At 51.2% G+C, this 21325-nt stretch overlaps 2 protein-coding genes across 4 annotated transcripts in view; both read right to left on the bottom strand.

Moving 5' to 3' along the window:
• The window catches only part of PFDN1 (prefoldin subunit 1), a 32071-nt gene extending 20710 nt beyond the window's left edge, over window positions 1-11361 (bottom strand). For 2 of the 3 annotated variants that reach the window (XM_061456502.1, XM_061456501.1), the window contains exons 1-2: window positions 11238-11285; window positions 10886-11052 (exon numbers count right to left, since the gene is read on the bottom strand). In XM_061456502.1, coding sequence (XP_061312486.1) covers window positions 10886-11052; window positions 11238-11270 — 200 coding nt within the window. In that variant the 5' untranslated portion in view covers window positions 11271-11285. Of the gene's footprint in view, window positions 1-10885; window positions 11053-11237 lie in introns of all 3 variants that reach the window. The other variant, XM_061456500.1, reaches the window with a different exon arrangement.
• A 1942-nt stretch (window positions 11362-13303) lies between these two features.
• On the bottom strand, window positions 13304-20074 carry HBEGF (heparin binding EGF like growth factor). The gene is made up of 6 exons (XM_061456503.1): window positions 19970-20074; window positions 19444-19611; window positions 17174-17351; window positions 15055-15210; window positions 14852-14944; window positions 13304-13797 (listed from the first exon to the last, which is right to left on the bottom strand). Exons 1-5 carry the CDS (start codon window positions 20010-20012, stop codon window positions 14872-14874), a joined length of 618 nt encoding a protein of 205 aa, XP_061312487.1. The 5' UTR covers window positions 20013-20074; the 3' UTR covers window positions 13304-13797; window positions 14852-14871.
• Between the last annotated feature and the right edge of the window lie 1251 nt (window positions 20075-21325).

Genomic DNA, 21325 nt, shown 5'->3' on the forward strand with positions numbered 1-21325 from the left:
CATTCATGGATGACAAGTTGACTATGAACCAGCAGTTGTGCACCTGGAGCCAGGAGGACCGACAGTATCCTGGGGTGCACCAGGAGGAGTGTGGCACCCAGGTCAAGGGAGGTGATTCTCCCCCTCTACTCAACCCTGGTAAGGCCACATCTGGAGCACTGTGTCCAGTTCTGGGCTCCTCAGTAAAAGAAAGACAAGGAGCTACAGGAGAGGAATCAGCCAGGACCACAAGAATGATCAGGGGTCTGAAGCATCTCTCTTACGAGGAGAGATTGCAGGAGCTGGGCCTGTTTAGAGAAGAGGAGACTGAGAGGGGATTTCATCAGTATAGATCAGTATCTCAAAGGCAGGTGCCAGAAGGATGGTGCCAGACTTTTCAGTGGTGCCCAGAGACAGGATGAGTAGCAACGTCCATAACTGAAAGACAAGAAGTTTCACCTTAACATGAGGAAGAACTTCTTTACATTGAAGGTGGCAGAGCACTGGAACAGGCTGCCCAGGGGGCTGTGAAGTCTCCCTCTCTGGAGACTCCAAATCCATCTGTGTTACCTGCTCTAGGTGGCCCTGCCTTGGCAGGGGGTTGGACTGGATGATCTCCAGAGGTCCCTTCCAAATCCAATGATTCTGTGGTTCACTCACTGTCTGGAGGCACACCACCAGCTGAGGACAAGCCCCACGTTAGAGTCATCGCATCAGAGAGCGGAGCAGAGGAGACACTTTCTGCTCTGTGATGCTGAGCCCAACAGATGACATTACTAACGCCAACCCCTTGGTGCACATCAGCACCAAAGAGCCACCTCCAGAGTTCACTCTGCCGAGGAGGGTCCCAGTGTTTGTACATTGGACTAGGATGACTTTTAAGTATTGGCAGTCCCCAGAAGACAAGCAGCAAACCAAATCCTCTTCCAGACAAGCGAGTTCACTTGTGTCCACCTCCTCTCCATGAAGCAGCACAGCACACACTAATAAATCTGTCAAACACAACACCTACACTATCAACCATGAAACACTGATTCAGAAACATGTTCAGCATTACAGTGGCAATTACAAAGCTTAGCAGAAATCACCTCCTCATACAGGAACTTTTTCACTATTGTTAAACAACACCAGAAATACCTGGTCAGAACAGACAGGTTCACCACATCTCAGTTGGCCACCTACTTCAAAGGGAATGGCTAATGAAAACAGATCAGGATTTGCCCTATTCTGGATACTGAGCAATTTTTCCACTAACCATAAAGATAACTTGGAAACAAGACAAAACAAATAGAAAAGAAAGCTAAGGAGGAATGGGGTCCTCAAGGACAGCAATATTCAGCCAAATCTGGACTGCCAACAGCAGCAGCGTTTGCAGATCAGTTCTACCTACGTGCTCGGCTCTCCTGCTGTCCCAGTGACTGCTGGTTCTCAAGGACAATACAAGGAACAAAAATAGAGCAAGAGGGAACTGAAAGAGAAACCTCACTCTAAATATTCCCCACTTGTTTCTATTTTCCTCCCTCTGCCAGTTCTACATCAGGATCTTTGTTTCTCTAAGGCAGAGAACGTGGTTTCTATACTCTCTGAGACTCACTGCTTGTTCCCTTCTGAAGGGATCTCTTAACCCTTCCCTGTTATAAATGTCCCAATATGATGCCTATTTGGTCGGTGTTTATACAGCACTCCCTTATCCCTGGTCAAAATGGTCTTCAGGCCCTAGTTGGGCTGGTCAGAAATGCTGTCAACTTCATCATCTGTCCACTGTCAACTTCATCATCTGTCCACTGTCAACTTCATCATCTGTCTGCTCCTACACACCCACCAAGTGATGTTCCTACAGTGTAAGTAATTCCATAACTCAGTCTGTTTGCACCAAAATGTACTGTTTACTTGACTTTCAGACATAATATTAGATACTGAAGTATTTGCCTCCTAATGAATGAGGTTATGGAGATGTTTGTTCAGCACAAGCCACTTTCATTATGACATACAACTCATTAAGGTTATTAAAGGTGGGGTACCAGTGATGCTCATAGTGAAGGTTTTCCACTAACAACCCCTATTTTCAATGACTTGTAACTGCAAACTCTATGTCTGAAGCTTTCAGTGGCAGGTGTCCGTCCCAGATGTGAGCATTCTCTCCTCTTCCTGTTCTGGATAGGGAATGAGGTCTTCATGTTTCTCTTGCACAGCTTGCTGGTGCAAGAGGCTGGTTGTATTAAAACATTAAAGCCAGGAGGGAAGGAGCCACACAGCAGCCATGGGGCTCCCACCTGATCATCTGCAAAGCAACTCTTCTACCCAAATCACTGCAAGGATCTGCACAGGGTACCAGGTAAGCCTTAGTAATTCCTGTGCCTGATACCGATACACATCCCTCTGCCTACTTTCAGGTGAGACAGTTTTACAGGTAGGAACACTCCAGTGCTGTTTTGACAGAATACTGATGAATGACACAGAATCACAGACTGGTTTGGCTTAGAAGGGAATCTCCCCTCTGTCAGTTTAAAGCTGTTCTGGATGCAGGGCTGCAGGGGTGGTCTCACAAATCCATCCAGCCTGGCTCCCAGCACACACAAACAGTCATTATAACTTCATGCTTCCTATTGCATTTGGAAAACTCTCTACAAAACCTTAAGATACTGAAAACAAAACCAACGACTTTTGTCGTGGTTTAAACCTGTTCCTGCTGAACCCAGGACAACTTTGTACAAAGCCGGAACATTATCTTAGTATTCACTGTACTTCTAAAACCCCTCTAACATGCTGCATTATGGCGTGTGGAATGACAGCTCACTCATTTACACAGAATAACCTGCTCCTTGAAAACAAGTGTTTTCATTAGACTACTCCCAAGAGAAAAGCTGGGCTAAGCTCAGTCATGCTCTTATCTCTTTAAGGGCATTTTTTTAATTCTGAACCTACACTGCTGCACAAGCCAGAGCTCACTCAGGAGGGGATTGCCGCATTTTAAGTACTGTTCAAAGCCAAGAGAAGAGAGGCTTCCAACAAGCTGATCCCAAGCAATCCAGCTTGATCCAACAGGAGACAGCGCTGCATAAACTGCAAGCACCCAACAGTCCCCTTCCACTCTCCTAGGGTCTGGTTATGCTTCTGTAAATGATTCCCTATGCAGTTCAGAACAGGCACTGCTTATACACCACCACATTCCAGTTTTAGTCATCCTAAATGAGTTACCCAATTCCAAACAAGACAAGGAAGCAATATTAAAAGAAGAAAATAAGAAAATCATGACTAATTATAGTTTGTGCTGCCACCCTTCATGTCTAAGGGTTTCACATTTTTCAGTCTGATTTTGAATTTCCCATTCAACAGATCATATGCCTTAACTAGAGCTTGCTCAGAAACAGATGGAGTTGGAACACGAGTTGAAGCTTTTCCTATGTTTGCTTTTATTTTAGTGGTCAGTCATCTCATTGGGTCACTCTCAATATAGCTAAACTTAACTATTCCCCCCTCACCCCACTGCCAAAGCAGCACATACCTTAAAGCAAAACAAATCCTGCAGCTTATATCGGGAGGATTATATATGAAGACATTCCAGGACCAGCAGTTTATAGTTCATGTGTCATTTTACTACTGCACTCAGAGAGGTAGTCATGCACCCGGAGCTGTTTGGGAAGGAGACATGGATTGAAGCATGCTGGCAGCATCTCTGGTAGGCAGCAGAACCTGTGCAAACTCAGGATGACAACACTGGAGCACACACAGAGATCAGGATTAGTGGCACTGGAAGCAGTCCAAACCACGTCTTATGTAGGCCACAATAAGGGTAACTTTTACTCAGATGAACATTTGTAAGCCATAAACCTATTTACTCTAAGGAGCTAAAGGAAGGGAACAAGAAGTGCCACATTGTTTGCTTCCTCAAACCTCTCCAGGGGCTAGCCCAGCACATCCATCTGCCTGCTGAGAGGCAGAGGAGTTTGTTCTGCACTTCAGGCCGTGTTTACATTGAGTTTTCACTGTTTTTTTTGATCTGTCAATAGCTGCAGCATATTACATTACCTCAAGCCAAGATAGTAACACAGCAGTTTCTGCATTGCCAGACACTTAACTAGAGGGTAGATTTATACCATTGTTCATGCTTGGTTCTTAAAAAAAAAAAGCAGGAATATACCTCTAAGTGTGTATTAAATATAGCACAACCCAAAATAATAAACTAATACTGTGGTCTGCTTTTAAAGAACATCACCAATTCTCTTGGAAGGTTCAAATGATACAATGGGAATTAAAAAAAAGAAAACAAAAAAACAAAAAAAAAAACAAAACCCACAACACAAAACTCACACACACACAAAAAAAAGGCAAGCAAATGTCCCCACTCTATCATACAGGAATGAAGAATGCTGGAGATTCAAACCATGCAGCAAACAGTGCAATTGTGTGCTGGGCTGCATCCCCAGAGTGTGAGCAGCAGATCGAGGCAGGGAATTCTCCCCCTCTGCCACACTCTGGGCAGACTTCCCCCTGCAGTCCTGATCCAACTCTGGGGCAACAGCACCACAGGGACATGGAGCTGTTGGAGCGAGTCCAGAGGAGGCCACAGAGATGCTGCAAGGGCTGGAGCAGCTCTGCTCTGGAGCCAGGCTGAGAGAGTTGGGTTGGGTCAGCCTGGAGGAGAGAAGGCTCCTTAAGGGGAGACCTTAGAGCAGCTCCAGTGCCTAAAGGGGCTGCAGGAAACCTGGAGAGGGGCTTTGGACAAGGGCCTGTATGGACAGGACAAGGGGAATGGCTTTAACCTGCCAGAGGGGAGACTGAGATGAGCTCTTAGGCAGAAGCTCTTCCCTGTGAGGGTGCTGAGGTGCTAGCACAGGGTGCCCAGAGAAGCTGTGGCTGCCCCATCCCTGGCAGTGTTCAAGGCCAGGATGGACACAGGGGCTTGGAGCAAGCTGCTCTAGTGGAAGGTGTCTCCACCCATGGCTGGGGACTGCACTGGACGAGTTTTAAGGTCCCTTCCGACGTAAACCATTCTATGAAATGCAGAGTGAGGAGGAAGACGCAGTAACTGGCTTTTGATTGTTACATAGTAGAGCCTTGGCTTCTGTGCATCCCAAATCCTGCTACAACAAGGCATCAAAAAGCAACACAGCAAACCCCACAGAAGTGGATGTAAAGATAACCAAGTCAAAAGAACTCGAGCATAACACTATACAGGGATATTTCTGGATGCTGGGGTTAAATTAGCTGCACTAAAATAATCACACTGTTGTTTCCTAATCAGTAAGAACAAACTTTTTGGAATCAGCATTTGTGGACTGAAAAGGCTGATGTTGTTTTGGGAAATTGTTTCTCCTCAGAAAGCCTGATTTATTTTTATTTTTTAATTCTTTTTTTTCCTAAACCAGCTGAAACACTCTGTTAATTCAGAAATAGTTTTTTGTTAATTCAGCAAATAGTTCTGGAGAAAACAAAAGTAAAAACTCTAAACAGCAGTTGTAGCATTCCTGAGTTCAGCACTTTGGTTCTTGAGTGGCTGTATTAAACTCATGTAAAGCAGCACTCTCACCCCACAGGATTGCTTTCCTCCTGTTCTACTTTAGTGTTTGTAAAACACTTTAAATTAGCTATTATTCTTATTGTAAGACTTTTTTCTGTCGTTTCTACATTTGACAAATGCTGACTTACCAGATGCATCCACTCCACATAATTTCTCTGTATAAAGCTGATTTTGTTTCCTAAACCTGGGCACACACACATCTTGCATGCATGCCATGGAAGTATTTTCTTCTCTGACATTTCAGTACTGCATGGAGAAATTATGTACAGTAGCAGGGCAGGAGAGCTATAACTGGACCAAGATAACCAGGAGATTACAAATGAGCAGGAATAAGATGAAGAATTAAGTGGGGGAAGGGCAAAGGATCATGTCTGAGACATCAGAAGATGTCAAGTTGGAAAAGGAGCTTTGCCTAAGAGAACAAGCTCCTTTCTCATTCAGAACAGATGACAGAAGTCCAGAATCCCAGTATCCCACTACTGTCAGCCATGTATCCCTCTGTCCAGCTGTTCTCTTCTAACACTCTTGATCAGCCAGATGACGACTGTTGCCCCTTACTTCACTGCTCGAGTCAAAGGCATGTGTATGTGTTACCCTTGTGTGCATCGTTGTGATTGTTGCTTTAAGAAGCAAAAATCTTCTTCTCTAAGAAGATCTTGCAAACTTGTACAGGTCTGCTGTGAAGAACACTGTTCAGGCTGCAGCAAAAGGGAGCAGCTCAAAAATCAAGAAAAGCCTGAAATAAAAACCTGGGTGATGGAAAACCTTATGGCTTACGCATATGTGTCATGCCATATAGCCTTTGAGTCCTCATCACCATATCCCAACACCCCCATCTTCATGGAATCCTAGAATCCCAGGCTGGAAAGAACCTCAAGGATCATCTGGTCCAACTCTTCTAGGCAAAGCATGACTAGACTAGATGTCCCAACGCCCTGATAGCTGAGTTTATGTGGCCAGCATGGGGAGTCCACCACTTCCCTGGGTGGAACCACTACCCTTATTAAATGCGTAGAGAAAGGAACATATTGGTCTTGTTCAACATACAGCATAAACAGCGGTCAAACAGCTGGACACAAATTTTGTTTCCTTTGCAGTTGGGGGCCTGATTGTACTTCCTACACACACCATATGTATTGGGGGAACTAAAATCTTCCCTTTTCCAAAAGGCTACATAGTGAAGCTTCAAGTTTATAAACTACAAATTGAGCAGAAGCCGATGGCAACATGCTTGTTCCTGGCATTCATTTAAGTACTTCAACACCTGTTAAGCGCTCAGCAGCTGGGCTTCAGCACTGAGCTCTGCACAGAGCCTTGCCCAAGGAGATGGCAACAGAGAAACTGCTCCGATTTCACAGGGCAGCCTATAGTTGGTAACTGATCCATAAAGATTAAGCCTTGAGTGTCCTTCAATTCTCTGGGAGGTTTTTGAAATGCAAGCAGGAACCACAGCACAGCCACCATATCCTCAGTGATTCGTGCTACTGGGATAGAACACCACCCATCTCACACACACACTTACAGTAAAAATGCAGCTACTGTGGCTGCAGCGAGCAACTTGAGGTAGTGACTGCTGTCTTCAGGGGTCCAGGAAAGAGCTTACAAGGGTTTATGGTGGGGTGGTTCCTTTACAAACAAAACCAGAAGTACAGTAAAAGCAGGAATGTACTTAAATCCCAGGAACGGTCAAGAATGTTTAATCCTCTCTTGGGTTTCACTTGTGTATGATTCAGCCATCAAAAATCTGAACTGCCATTAAAAAATACAGTCAAAATCTTCTTATTGAAGCTGTCCCCAAAGAATACTACACTTGCACAAAGTCATTTTATAGGGACTGTAATAGCTGTAATAATAAACTATACTTGCAGAAACCCTTGAACATAAAGTTCTGCTACAGTATTTGCTTAATTCTTGCTTTCTTACACTTTATTTTTGTAAGTGTTCTCCCATTTGTAGAAGTAAACTGATGATGAAGCAATATCAAACCAAAACTGACTATCTGAACTGCAATGTGCTCCCCACTGTGCCTAGCACAAGTGCCAGACGTTTTTCTTCTGTAAATAAGGATCATGTCCAGGTTATGGATTAAAAGAATGTAAAGTGAAAGGTTTGAAATATTCAGACAGAATTCTGAAGCTTAAACTTTCAGCATAGCTCTCAAAGCAAGATGATGATATCAGTTCACAAATAGCTTAAGCAGAAGTCCAGCATGGTGGTAGCGTCTCAGGCTACGTAACAGGCCTTTCAAAAGAGCATGAAGTAACAGAATTGAAATGTATTTGGCAAGATGCCACCACTCAGATGATATCCCAGCCTCATGGATATGTACAGTACACAGCAATTCATCATCTCATACTATGTGGCACTGACATTTCTCATGTCAAGCCAAAAATAGCTATAACAAAAGTAAATTGAGCCCCAAATGTGGAAGCCAGTAAGGCCTCTGCATGTTATACCCACTACAATATTAAACCCATTACAATATTAACAAAAAAGACCAAAAGAAAACCCAAGAGACACCAAGTTGAGGAGCAACAAGTGGACTTTCACATTCACCAGTGGTGCCTGGAAAGCCTCTGGGAAACGAAAGGCTCAAGATAGGGGTTCCAAGAACAAAAACCACACAACTGCTTTCCAGGAAGTGCAGAAGCAAGTACTGAACTAGGCAGACTTCCTCCCAAGATGCACATCACCATAGTTCCTCAAGCCTTCAAATTCCACAAGCCTTCAAATTCCACAAAGGCCTGGAGTATCTCATCCTACAGAAGTGTATGTACTAGCACACAACCGAAACCACCAAAGATGGAGAAGAAACAGAGAAGCTCTATCAGAAGCCTGAGTCTAAGTAGCAGGTTAAATGGGTTAAAGAATAAAAAAAAAAAAATTAAAAAAAAAAGAGAAGGAAAAAAATGTTGAGCACAGAAATAGAAGCACAAAACTTATTTCAAAGAATGGAGCTACTCAAGCAAGCTGTCAGAAGAGCACTGACAATCAGAGTTAACACTGATGCAGACCCCCACCCTTTCTGGATAACTGAAGCCCACTAGAGCTCTAACCTTTGCTTACTACACTAAGCAAAAGAAACTGAGACGTCATAAATATTGTTTTGGTGGATGAACCCCCATATCTATGCAAGCCAATGCAGCCAACAAATTAAAAACTGCAATTCCACTTCACAGAACATGGCCTGTATGTCCAGAGGAACCATGACCACCTCCTCTGGTCTTCAGTGGAACACAAAATAAGGGCATTCTGGTATCTAAACTCCTGCTCAAGAGCTGCTTTAGCCTGCTTTGCTAGCCCAGATTTCAGCAATGAATCCTCTGTTAATAGCTGGAATGGCCTCCAGGAAGAACCTTGTGTTTCTGATGCCTGTTCTCCACACTAGGGAGTGACATGGATCACACAAGAGCATTGCTGCCAATTGGCAAGGCAGCCTTCAGCCCCATGGCACAGAACAGGCAGAGCTCACAGAAATACCATATCAATGAGTAGTATTCAGAGGAAGAACACTCTCTTAATCTGTATTTGCATAGCAACTAGGACAACAAGGGCCATGAAAGGCTTTTCAACACTATCATAATGCAAATATTTTTTCTGATGGTGCCTCTGCCATCCCAGACAAGCAAGAGCTGCCCAAGCCACCTGCCTGGTCATGGAAAGGTGAGCAAAGGAAGAGGCACAGAGGAAGTATATTGCTTAGGACACAAAGAAGGTAAGCATCTCTTACTCCTAAGTGTGAGACAGAAGCAGGACAATGCATTTTAGCCAGCACTGAAACGGCATCTGCAACTCGCATCTGATTCACAAGCAGGATCACTTTATGATAATACACTCATTTTTAAGGTATCTTGAGGGAATTCCCCATACAGGAGAAATATTCTGCACTTTTGGATTTTAAAGCAGGTTTAAAAAAATCATTGACTCTGTAATTATCTTCTACTCTTTGTCGGCTCTGTGATAAAACCAAACAGAAAAAAACCCTTATGAGTCGTCTCATGACTACTCCAAACATGACTGTTCCATACGCCTACAGCCTGCCCGGGTCAAATCAGTCACCTCTTTCAAGGGACCAAAATCTATCTATCTCCTTTTAAGGTACCAGTCACTAGCATCCCCAAACAAACCCCACATTTAATTCACCTGCATGGGAAAATGCAGGTGAGCCAAGAAGGAGACTGTCACTCCAAAGAACTCCATTAGCCTGGGGACAACCTCATCTGACAACTCACAGCTAAGGACAAGCTACAGACTAGTCTGGCTGCCCAGTCCTGCTACCTCCCTACAGCTCCATCTGAAGATTGCATGATCTGATGGATCAGGGCACTTGTGGTCTGACCTGGCTCACTGCTTGGCCCTGTGATCACCCGCTTTGGCACAAGAAGATGAAGTAAACAGAAGGTGGGGAAGAGGTCGATACCATCACCCTTTCTGGCAGGATACAGGGAAGATTTAGTCTTGCAAAACCACATCCTGAGCTGAGCAGAGTCATCACTGTTACCCAACTCACAAGAAACTCAAGAGAATAACCACAGTAATCTCCAATTAAAAATCTAGTGTGATATTTACCAAGTAAGCCCATGTCTCAGATTTGAAACCACTTTGTAGGGTCTTCTATCAGAGGCTGACATTGTCAAAAATAAGTATATTGTAGAAATTGACCAAAACACGTTACTTCTGGTCAAAGGTATTTCTCTTGACAGTCATCCAACACATCGAAGCACATCTTTAAGGACTATCCATAAGAGCTTTGTGCTCTCTTCCAAGAGTATAAAAAACCCAGGCAACATGCATTAGATTCATTCTCCGGATGATACTGCAAATGAAATTTCTGTAGAACATTTCTGGAAGCAAAGTCCTGAGCACATGAACTGTGCACAAGCTTTTTTCAAGGAATCTCACGTAAACTACATTGGAAATGATTGAAGCTGGACAGATCTCTGAAAGTCTTCTCACCAATGTTGGCTTTCGTTACAATGCTGATCTGCTAGTGTAGGTTACAGACTTCCCAGAGGTGCCAGACAAGACCATCGTGGCCAGGAATAAACCCACAAAAAGCCAATAACATTTATAACAGTCCTCCTTCGAGGCAGTCAGTAGCTAACTCCAAGAGCTAAACCCCAGTCAGTCTCACTGCATTCCCAAACAGATTGCTATAATTGAAAGATAGGGGGAAATGAAATAAATGAACACACTGAGGAAAACCTGGCGTGTTCTTCATAGAGAGAAGAGCTGCCCAAGCAGCAGCCTAGGGGCCTCTTACACGCAGAGACTGCCCTGTCCCTGTGCACAGGGCTGTAACCACCACCCCGCTCCACCGCAGAACCGGGTCCTCCCGAGCAGCCGCTCCTGGCACAGGAGGGAGCCGCAGCCACAGGTACTCACATCCGCCCCACGCCCTCGTACATGCGGGTCTCGTCCACCAGCATCATGACCTCGGTGTCGGTGAGGTGTGCGTGCTTCTTCGTCTTGGTGAGCTGCTCGATCTGGATGTCGGCCAGCTTCACCTTCTGCTGCGTGTCTATCACCTTCGCCTGCAGCTCCGTGAAAGCCTGGGTAGGGGGAAAGAGCAACGGCCATCAGGGGCGGCTCTCACAGGCCGCGGCCCGCCGGCCCCGCACAGATAAAGCCGGGCGGCGGGTGCCGAACGCGCGGGGTGTGCAGGGGAGAAGGAGCCCGGAGAGGCACTGCGCGGAACGCGGCGCGGAGCCGCCAGCCACCGCGGTGGGGCTCCTACCTTCTTGAGCTCCAGGTCCACGGGCGCTGCCATCTTGTCTGCGCACGGCGCCTGCGCGGTTGGGAGTCCCGGCAGCGCGTCCTGCTGCGCATGCGCGGGGCGGAGCGCAGGTTACCGTGCCCGGGCTCCGGGGCTGCTCCGGGGCGGGTGCCGGTGCCGGTGGCGGCAGCGAGGGGCGCTGAGGGGGGTGCTGGAGGTCGCAGCTTGGGGTCGGTGTCCGAGGCAGCAGCGGGGCTGGACCGTGGAGTGGGGGGGTGCAGCAGTTGGTGACGTGATCACGGTCCCGGGTGCGTGCCCGGAGGGGGGTGAAGGGCCGGGCTGCTGGAGGCTCCCCCTGCCTTCGCCGGGAGCCCCTCCCGCGCTCAGCTTGGCCCGGCGCTGCGGCAGCGGGGTGGTGCAGGCCACGTTCCTGGCACCCTGTTCCTGCGCGCATGGTGAAGCGAGCCGCCTGGGCTGCCCTGCGGTGCATGGGCGCTGGGCAGGGCAGAGCTCTGCACACCCCAGTCGGGCGCTGAGACACCTCCTGTCCGTGGCCACAGGTGCAGCCGTACCAGGGAGCTGCCCCATGGGCTTCATCTCTGCCTTAGCTAGGAAGAGAACATCCATAGGACTGTCAACCTTTCCCAGTCTAGTGGGGCGGAGGGAGCCAGCCCATGGATCCACCCAGCTCCCCAGTGCCTGTATCTCCAAAACACGTTTCCCATCTCTTGGCTTGTTAAATTACCTGTGGGTAGCCCAGCCCATAGAGGAGCAAAGTGGGTCAGAACACGTCCTTGCAGGGCAAAGGGCAGCTGCCTGCAGAGCAGAGCTCTCCCTGTGCCTGCTGGGGTGGTGTGGAGCCTCAGGCATGCAGAGCTGCCCACCATGAACAGCTGGAAGGCAGCAAGGCTGGAGCAGGAGTGGCTCCAGGAAGGGCAGCAGCAGCAGCACAGCAAGGGAAGAACACAGCCAGATGCCCTGGAGCAGAATGGCCTCGTACATAGAGTGGCATTATTTGCTTAATACGTTGAAAAAAACCAAAGTTTGGAGTCTCTGATTAAACTGGCCCTCCCACAGCATGAAGGTTCAGAGCCAATAAATTGATTCCCTGGCTCCAAGACTCAAGCCACTGCAGCAGCTTTTACTCTCCAGGTGATAACACAAAAGGGTGCCCACTGTCAGTCACCTGCTTCCCAACCTACCTAAGCCATGTACTTTAGCCCTTCTATCTTGTGAAGCACTAGAATGCCAAAGTATTGCTGCATTCCCATGCCCTGGGCTTTGCTGCTGCGAATCTTACTGACTGCACAAGAGGGATGAACCTATGCGCTAGCTTCCCAAGCAACCCCTCCTCCAGTGGGCATAAAGCTTATTTCAGGCTTTACCAGAGCTGAATTTTGGCTAAGTCAGGCCAAAAAGCTCTGCAAGCTACTCCCCAGCTTTAGTGCACACTGTAAGGAGAAGGAATGGAAAGCAGTAGCTTAGCACTTCCCTTTGAAAACTAAAGTTTGACATCTGCTGAAGGGAAAGGGGCTGGATGAAAGCAGGTTTCCTGCAGGGGGAAGTCCTCTCTCTGCTTCAAGAGACAGCATCTTACCCTGATCTCAGGTCCCCCGGGGAAGATGGGGGAAGAGGAAAGAAGTGGTTTCAGGGGTTATTTTTACTGCAAAGTCAGGAGTCAGTCCTGACCCACCATCTGAAATGATGCTTGCTCGAAAGACCCCAGCCCCAGAGGCTGCAATTACCCAGGAACCGCTCAAAACTAGGAATTGGTCCCATTTGGATGAACTGGTGACCAGAAAGGCTTCACTTACACCTGCTGGTGAGCAGACACCAAGAAATCACATCCCTCACAGGGCATCAGCTGTCAAAGATGCAAAAGAAACACAGATGGGAGTGGTGTGGCTGCAGGACAGCCACTGCCACCAGCGCCTTGGTACCACACTGCTCTGCTGCACCCCAGCATGCCACTAGCCAGCCCAGCACCTCCTGCCATGCACTCAGGATCTGCACTGTTTGCAGATCCGCACTGGTCTTCAGAGTTCCAATTTCTTTCCAACTCCATTGTTAAATGAACAACACAAGTGTTTGTAACAAAGTGTTATTTATTAGAATATTAACATTGCACTTAAAAAATAAGGGAGGTCTGACCCGGTCACCTTGACCTACATGAAAGATGCAGGGGCCAGACCTACAATAAATATAAATACTATGTACAGTTTATCTAAAATAAATATATAATTTAAAATGAAAAATCTCTTGTTAAATAGCTGTTACCCTCCCGCCCCTCCTGCGCCGCAGCAAGCCCCGAGCCCGCTCTCCTCCTTTCACAGCTTGTTCTTGGTGTGCACCGCAGCACATGGAGAGCTGCCGCCGGCCCGTCCCTCCTGCTCCATGCAGCCAGCGAGCACCTCTCCGAGCTCCATCCCCGCGGGAGGCCACGGAGCTCCCTGCAGTGACACCGCTGCTGGAGCAGCCCCAGAGCAGATGCTGCCCTGCTGCTCCAGCCAGCACCCAGGGATAGCGCTGGCTCTGTGGCTCTCGCCTCTTCCAGGAGGTAGAAGTGCATTAGTGCCGACCCCTGCAAGACAAAGCAGAGCAGCTCACAACACTGCCCAGGGCAGTTCCTGTGTGGTGGGAAGGTGTTCATCGCACTTCAGGAGAGCCCATGCACCCACAGCAACCGCAGCAGAAGGCACTCGCTGCCTTGCCATGCTGGGCTGAGGAGGATGGGAGCCAGATTGCCAGGGGATCAGTGGCTAAGCATCTCACCACACTGCCCTTCCAAGGGACCACAGCACTTTGCCCCCGGGCACATTCACCTCAATAATCCCCAGGGCAGAGGGGACACATGAAAAGCCTTGTGCTGAATCCCCTTCCTCAAAATAGCTCTGATAAACACCTAAAAATTCCCACCCCCAGCATTGTTACCAACATGACAGAAATTCTTTGAAGGCATTACCTCATCCCTACAAAGAACAAAGTTTTTCCTTTTTGTTTAAGAAAAGAGAAGTAGCTGTGATCTGTATGGGCACATCTAACGTCAGGGCTTGGACCAGAGCAGAGGAAGTCTGTAAGCTGTCCAGCACCCAGCCATGGGGCCACCACCCAGCCAGAGCAATGTCACATGGGGCTGGCAGCAAGATCCCCATACCCAGCTGCAAGGCATTGCATTGGTGCAAGTAATAAGCAGAGTAGGAGTAGGAGTGAAAAGGAAGGGTTTTTTCTATATATAAAAACAGAGGCAATATCTAAAGAGCGGAAGTGACTCAGAGGGTCAGAGAGGGAGCAGAACAGGGTGGGAAAAAAAAACAAACCAGAAGCATCTTCCCCCCACTGCCAAATGTCCCCAGAGCATGCAGAGACAGGGCAAAGCAGGGACTTAATGTTTGAAAGGAGGTGATGGTGGCAGGGCTGTCAGGGGACAAGGGCTTGAGCAGAAGAGGAGGAAGAAGGGCTAGAGCCCCACATTGCACCCCAGACTCTCAGGCCAAATCCAGTGAGCTGCTTCTCCAGGCTTATACTGCCTTCAACTCTTGCCTGGCTCTGGCACAGGATCCACACAGTGGCCCCAGCCAGCATGGGCAAGCAGATTCCCAGCCACACCACTGCCTCATATCCAGCCAGGGGCTCACCTCGCCAGCACCCGGCATCCTCAGTGATTCACAGTGATGCCCAGCTTGATTTTCTCTTCGCTCTCTACATCGTAGACACCCCTCTTGTGACACCTGTGAGGCCAAGCAGAGATACTCAGGTCATGGAGGTGTCCCTGCCACCCTCCCCTCCATGTGGTCTTCCCAGGGATGCAGATCCAACAGCTCAGCCCCATCCCACTTACCTGAGCATCAGCAGGGCTGCAATGATGACAAGACACAGGGAGGAGAGGACAACAGCAACAACAGCCAGTGCTGTGGTGTGGTCGTATGCACTGGGGGGGTGCTCCACAGGCAGCGAGAGGCCATGGCATCTCTCTCCGTGATATCCTGGCTGGCATCTGGAGGAGAAGAACAGCATTAAAGGCTGGTCATCACCAAGAACAGAAGGTCATTGAGTGCCTCACGCCCTTATGGAAAAAAGCTACCTCTTTGCTTAGCCCTAAACAACACATTACCCATTCTCCCTGGTCCCCCTGGCCTGAGCTAGTGTCACCATCAACTCCAGTAACTTTTCTCCTGCCCCAAGCACCCCATGAAGACTTCTAGAAAGGTTGAACTCCCCACAGTAGAATCCACCAGCGTGTATGGTCCTTCCAATCATCCCAAGGCAGAGTGAGGCTGCGCAGACTACCTTTGGAAGCAGGAAGTCCCATACAAGGGAGCAGAGAGGCAGCCAAACCAGAGCTCAGATCTTCCCTCGGAGCAGGATGTCCCTGCGCACCCTGCCAGCCAGAGAGGTGCCACCTCCCTGCAGACTCAGGAGGTTACTCATAGAACAGAAATAACAGTCCCCAGCAGGGCTGGAGCTGCCAACCCTGGCTGGGAGTCCAAGTGCACTGATGCGACCAGATATAGATATCTCTATATCCGCTGCCACTGACCCTCAAGCTGATCTCCAAGACAGGGTCTGAGCACAACCCTCCTGGCTCACGACACCACCACATGCCACGTCACCTCCCAACCACAGCAGCAGGGCTGGGCACAAGGCAGATGTACAGGACCCAGCCTGGCACCATCCTCACCCACCCCACAGCCCAAGGAAGCAATGATCAAGGAGACCCTGTGGCATGGGCAGACAGCCACCAAGAGCAGCCACAACCAAGTGAGACCAGCCAACATGAGGCCTCATAATCGAAGGGGACAGGTCTCTGTACCTTAGAACCCATGGTGGCTCTGGGAAGAGGTCATCCAGGGATGGGCCACCAGACTGGAAAGCCCCATCCGGCCCCTAGAGCCTCCCTGCTTTCCCAGGTCCTCTTCCAACCCCAGGGATCTGGGAAGGAACACCATCCCAGGCAGGGGGTGCTGCACCCCACATGGCTCTGGGTCCCCAACCCAAGCTGAGCCAGCAGAGATCTCCTCTTGCTGGCAGTCCCGAACCCCCTGTGCGAGGGCCCAACTTCATGACAGCTTTCAGGCAGAGAGAAACTAAGCGGTTCAAGGAGCTATGTGGAGCCTGATCCCTGTGGAGCCTGATCCCCGCAGATTGCTGGGCACAACATCTTGTGGGCACCATAAGTCAGGGAGCTATTATCTTGCCTGGGCTCCAGGCGCAGGGCTGGGTGGTTCACAGGATTGATAGCAAAGAACAAAGCCTCTTATGTATCTGCCAGCTTAATTCCTGCCCACATCAGTGGGGATCAAACATGCACCCCTGGCTATTTCCCACAGCAGCAATACTGGGTCCTTCACAGCAGCAGGCAAACTTCTCCACTTGCCTTGTCTAGTCCCTGCCCTGTACCTGCAACCCCAAGGAGGCAAAAGGGGATGGGAATACACAGCTCTGTCCACCAGAACTAAGGGATGGCTTGGGCATGGCTTTGGCAGACAGTCCCCAGAGGTGCTACCTCCAATCCTTGCTGGTGCCATGGCAGAGATGCTCCTCCTGCCTGCAGCAGTACACCCTGACAGCCATGGGGGTCATTAGCTCCCAGCCAGGGCTGGCAGCAGCAAGGACATGGGGTTACAGAATCCGGATGGGGTTCTCATAAACTAGACCTGCAGAAGACTTCGGCTACAAGACCCCAGCCCCTGCTCACCATCATCTGAGCCCACTGCCACAGGTCTCCTGCAGCAGCTCAGGCAGAGCTTGGGGAATGCTGAGACTACATCCACGATGGATTTTGATGGGGGATGGACATTGCTCAAGAAGCACAAGGAAGGGGCCATGTCAGAGCCGTCCCTGCATGGACATGGAACATGCACTAAAAATATCTCCTCTGCTCTTCCTCTGCCTGGCCTGGAGAATTGAAGGAACCGTGACTAAGGCTCCCCCCGCACACGCACACGCCAGCAACTCACATGCAGGAGGGAGCTCCCAGCTCTCGGATGTATTTGCATTCGCCGTGAATACAGAAATCCTTGTACTTCCGCAGGCACGGGTCCCTCTTCTTCCCCTGGCCTTTGCCTTTTCTTCTTTTATTCCCGTTCCCTTTTTTCTTGGGAGTAACCAGGCCTTCAGGCTTCGACAGGAAAGCAACTGGAAAACAATTTGGGAAGGAGAAAGCAGCAGTCAGATCACCTCCGTGTGTCAGCCAAAGGGAAGACAGAGCAGCAAACCAGCTGAGCCCTGGCACTCCGGCAGCCCTTTGTGCAGTGATCTGCCCCCAAGCAGAGGGTTTTCTTTCCAAATATCATGGCCTTTCCCATTCATAAGGACAATTCTCAAGGAAAGAAAGGAATCAGGCTGGGGGGAGGGCAAACAGAGCTTTATGTATCTCAAATGTTGCTATTATATGCACCAGTTTCCACTGAACACAGAAAATCGCTAATTGCCTCTTTATCTGGCTTTTATTCCCCCGATGAGCGCAGTCTTTTGTAAGACCCTATTCATGGCTCTAATGGACTCTCCTCCCTGTGGGTACAAGGATGCCTTGCACACCCAGAGCAGGATCAAGAGAGCAATGGCTTAAGTTTTGGCTTTCCAGAGCCAGAGATGACAAGGGCAGCATTCCCAGGAATGACAAAGGTATGTTTTAATTGCAGTGCAGGGACCAGTAGCTTTTGTGCAAGGCCAGCTCCCTGCTGGGCTGGTGGGGACCAACACAAGGAGCACAAGCACCTTGTCTGGACATGGACCGAAACCAGCCATGTTACTGGAATAGTTCTTTGGATGTGCCCAAAAATTCAGCCCCCAGCTTGATCTCGCAGGATACCAAGATGCTGGAGAGCACTCATGCTCCAGGAGTGACTTTTGGGCTCCTGCTGAACCACAGCACTTAACTCCAGTGAGCCCAGGGAAACATGAACTGAGGGTGGCTGAGCCCAACCAGCGAGTTGTAACCTGCCCAGTTCCTCCTCAGCCACCTCCTGACGTAACCAGGTGCTGGAGCACACGGCTGCATACCTAGCAAAGTTATTTCTCAATTTCAACATCCTCCACATTATGCCTGTAGAAAACTGATACTCCAGGAAATTCTGTGGCTTGGAGAAACCTCCGGATCCGGGTAAGGCCCCATCCCCTCGCCTGGGGGTTATCTCAACAGACACACAGTGCTGCTAACCCCCCCCTCCCCCCCCCCCCAGCCACCTCCACTGTCACCACCGCATAGCCTCTCCCTTAGGACAGACAGGGAAGATGTGGAAGATCTTGCTGGTAGAAAAACTGCTGCGGTCCGGGGGGGGGGGGGGGGGGCAGGGTGATGCTGCTGCTCTCCCCCTGCTTAAACATCCTGGGAGTTGTGGCACAAAGAGAAGGTGCTTTTGGCAGAAAAAAAAACCAGATTTTTTCCTGACCAAAACTCAGCTCAAGACATCAAGAAAGCGCTCTGAGAGGCTGCGGTCTCCATAACCAAACATCCCCCATGCCTGCAGCCTGTCCCACAGACCAAGGTCAGCCCACACATCCCAAACCCCTGGCTCTAGGACAGGGTCCCCTCCTTGAGGGATGCATAGAAACGCAGGCTGCAGCATCTCACCCCAGCATGAGGGGTAACAGCCTTTCTCAAGGGGCTGCATTCCGTTGGATGCAAGCTTGGTTTTGCTGGGGTGCTTCTCACAGTCTGACGGCACAGCCAGAAAGCAAAGAAAAACGTGGGAAAAAAGGGAGAACAAACTGTGTGGGGCAGAAACTGCTCTTCCTGCTGCCAGGTCACTGGCCTCAGCTTATCACGTGCAAGGCTCAGGTACAGGTCACCCAAATCAGACGAGCCCCACTGGCAGCGCCTGAGGCACTCTCGGTCCGAGCCGGGGCAGAGAAGCCAAGCGAGCGCCCGGCGAGCAGAACGGACGGACGGACAGAACAGCCCAGTCCCCGCGCAGGGCCCGCCGCTGCCTGGCCCTGCCCCGGTATGAGGAGCAGCCCGGTGTGGGCGGCGGGTGAGTCACCGCGGTCCCCACCGGGGCAGCAGCGCTTGCCCACAGGGCTGCGCAGGGGCTGCCGTGCTCTCCTGCCGCGGAGCTACGGAACCGGGAAACCTCGGGACCCCTGTGCCGGGGACCTCGGGGACACCCACAGCTCCGGAGAAAGGCCAGGAGCTGCCGGAGCCCGGTTGCCCGTCCTAAATCCCGCCTGTCCCTCCGGACCCTCCCCGGGACCCACCGTCCCGCTCCCTATTCCCGCCCGCCCGTACCTCTCGGCAGCTCGCTGAGCTCGTCCCCCGAGGCCGCTCCGCCGCTCTCCTTCTCCGGGCTACCGCCGAGCAGCGGAGCCGTAGCCGGGACGGGCGCTTCGCCTCCCTTGTGCAGCACCTCGTTGTGGAGCTCGTCCCGGCTCAGCCCGCCCGCCGCCGCCGAGCACACTGCGGGAGGGAGCGCGGTCAGTCTGGGCAGGATGCCTGTGCCCGGGACACCTCACCCGCGACAGGGACTGGGACCGCGCTCCCCGGGACTGGGAGCTCCCACCCGGGACCGGAGAGCTGCCCGCATAGCCCAGGACTCCGCACAGACATGTGTCCGGCGCTGGGGCCAAGCTGCCTGTGCCAGCGACCCGCTAATCCGTAACCGGGACCGCGTCTCACACGACCACGCTCCCCAAGCACGTCCGGTACTGGGACTGCGTTGCCCACGCCCCGCACCGGGACCCCTTACCCAGAGCCACGCTGCCCGTGCCCGGGACACCCAAACCCGTGCCCAGGACGCCGCCGCTCGTGTCCGTACCTGCCGCCAGCAGCGCGTGGATCAGCACTGCCCGCCCGTCCATGGCCCCCGGGCACTCTTGTCCCGGCGCTGCCGTAGCTCTGCTCCCGCCGCTCCGCTCAGGCCGGCACCAACAACCGCTCTACGGCAACGCGGCCCCGCGGAGGGTAGAAGACGGCGGGGCGGGAGCGGGGGGGCACCGGGGGAAGGGCGGGGCTTCCCGTGGTCCCACCCCCGGGAAGGGCTTCCCCGGCTGCCGCGGCTGGGTTCAGAGCGGGGGGGTGCAGCTCACCACTGTCCCGGGACCAGCGCCTCCGTCCTTAGCGTGGGGGTCCCGGGGGAGCCGCTGACCCCCTTGAGCCTGCGCTGGGGCTGTGCAGGGCAGGGGGTGGCTCAGGGGAAGAGGATTGAGCGCTTCATTGACTGGTCTCAGGCAGGGGTTGGAGATGGGGGGTCACAGGGAGGGCACTGTGCATCCGCTGCCTGGTGGTACCCCAAGGTGGTCTGGGGGGCTTTGAGGAGGGGAAGTGAACCCGCAAGAAGAGCATCAGGTGAGAGGCAGGGTCCCATGCTCAGAGCTGGTGATACCCCAGCAAGGGACAGACTCTAACCACGTGCCACCCTGTTTGGTGATGGAGAGGGTGCCAGTGGCAGAAGTGCTTTTTTTGTCCACGAGGCCACCTTTGTGCCTCGATGGAGAGCCGGACTGCTTCCACCACCACTGCATCTCACAAACCCTCCTGGTCAGCCACTGTCCTGGTCCTCTCAATCCCAGCCTGTGGTCACGGTGTTTAGGGGCTGCCAGAGCTTCTCTGTCCCCTTCTCCGCTATGGCCACAGCTTCTTGCGCTCATCCTCAGCCCAGGCCAGAGAACACTGACCCCAGCCCTGGGTGGGTGCAGGGTCTCATCCCATCAGGTCAGCCACAGCCCCTTGGCTGGTTCCTCAAAGTCAGGACCCCCGCTACCGGTTCGGGTTCAGCAAAGCATGATTAAATATTGCTGCCATTGTTGTTGGCGTCTCCAAGGAATACCACCGGATTTGGCCACCCCCCGCTCACACCCTCCTTCTTGCTCAGACTTGACTTTTGCAATTGTTTGCTGGATGTTTTTCCTTCCGCCTCCTCCGGCCATCAGCAGCCCGACAGACTGGCAGCAGAGCAAGGGGGGTCGGGGTGGCCTGGGCAAGGGGCTGTGTCCCTGGTGTGCCCCTGGAGAGCCCCACTCTGTGGCTCCTAGGAAGGTCCCACATGAGGATGGGTTTTTTCCCCTGCCAGGGGCACCAGCAGCATTTGCGCCTGACCTGGCACCTTGGAAAAGGGAGGCACCAGCTCACGTCAGCACTGGGGAGGATGTTGGCACAGAAGGCTGGCATCTGG

Source organism: Pezoporus flaviventris, unplaced genomic scaffold, assembly GCF_033815535.1.
Source record: "Pezoporus flaviventris isolate CSIRO_AGI_PZ_B2104156 unplaced genomic scaffold, CSIRO_AGI_Pfla_v1 ptg000023l, whole genome shotgun sequence".
Classification (NCBI taxonomy): Eukaryota; Metazoa; Chordata; class Aves; order Psittaciformes; family Psittacidae; genus Pezoporus; species Pezoporus flaviventris.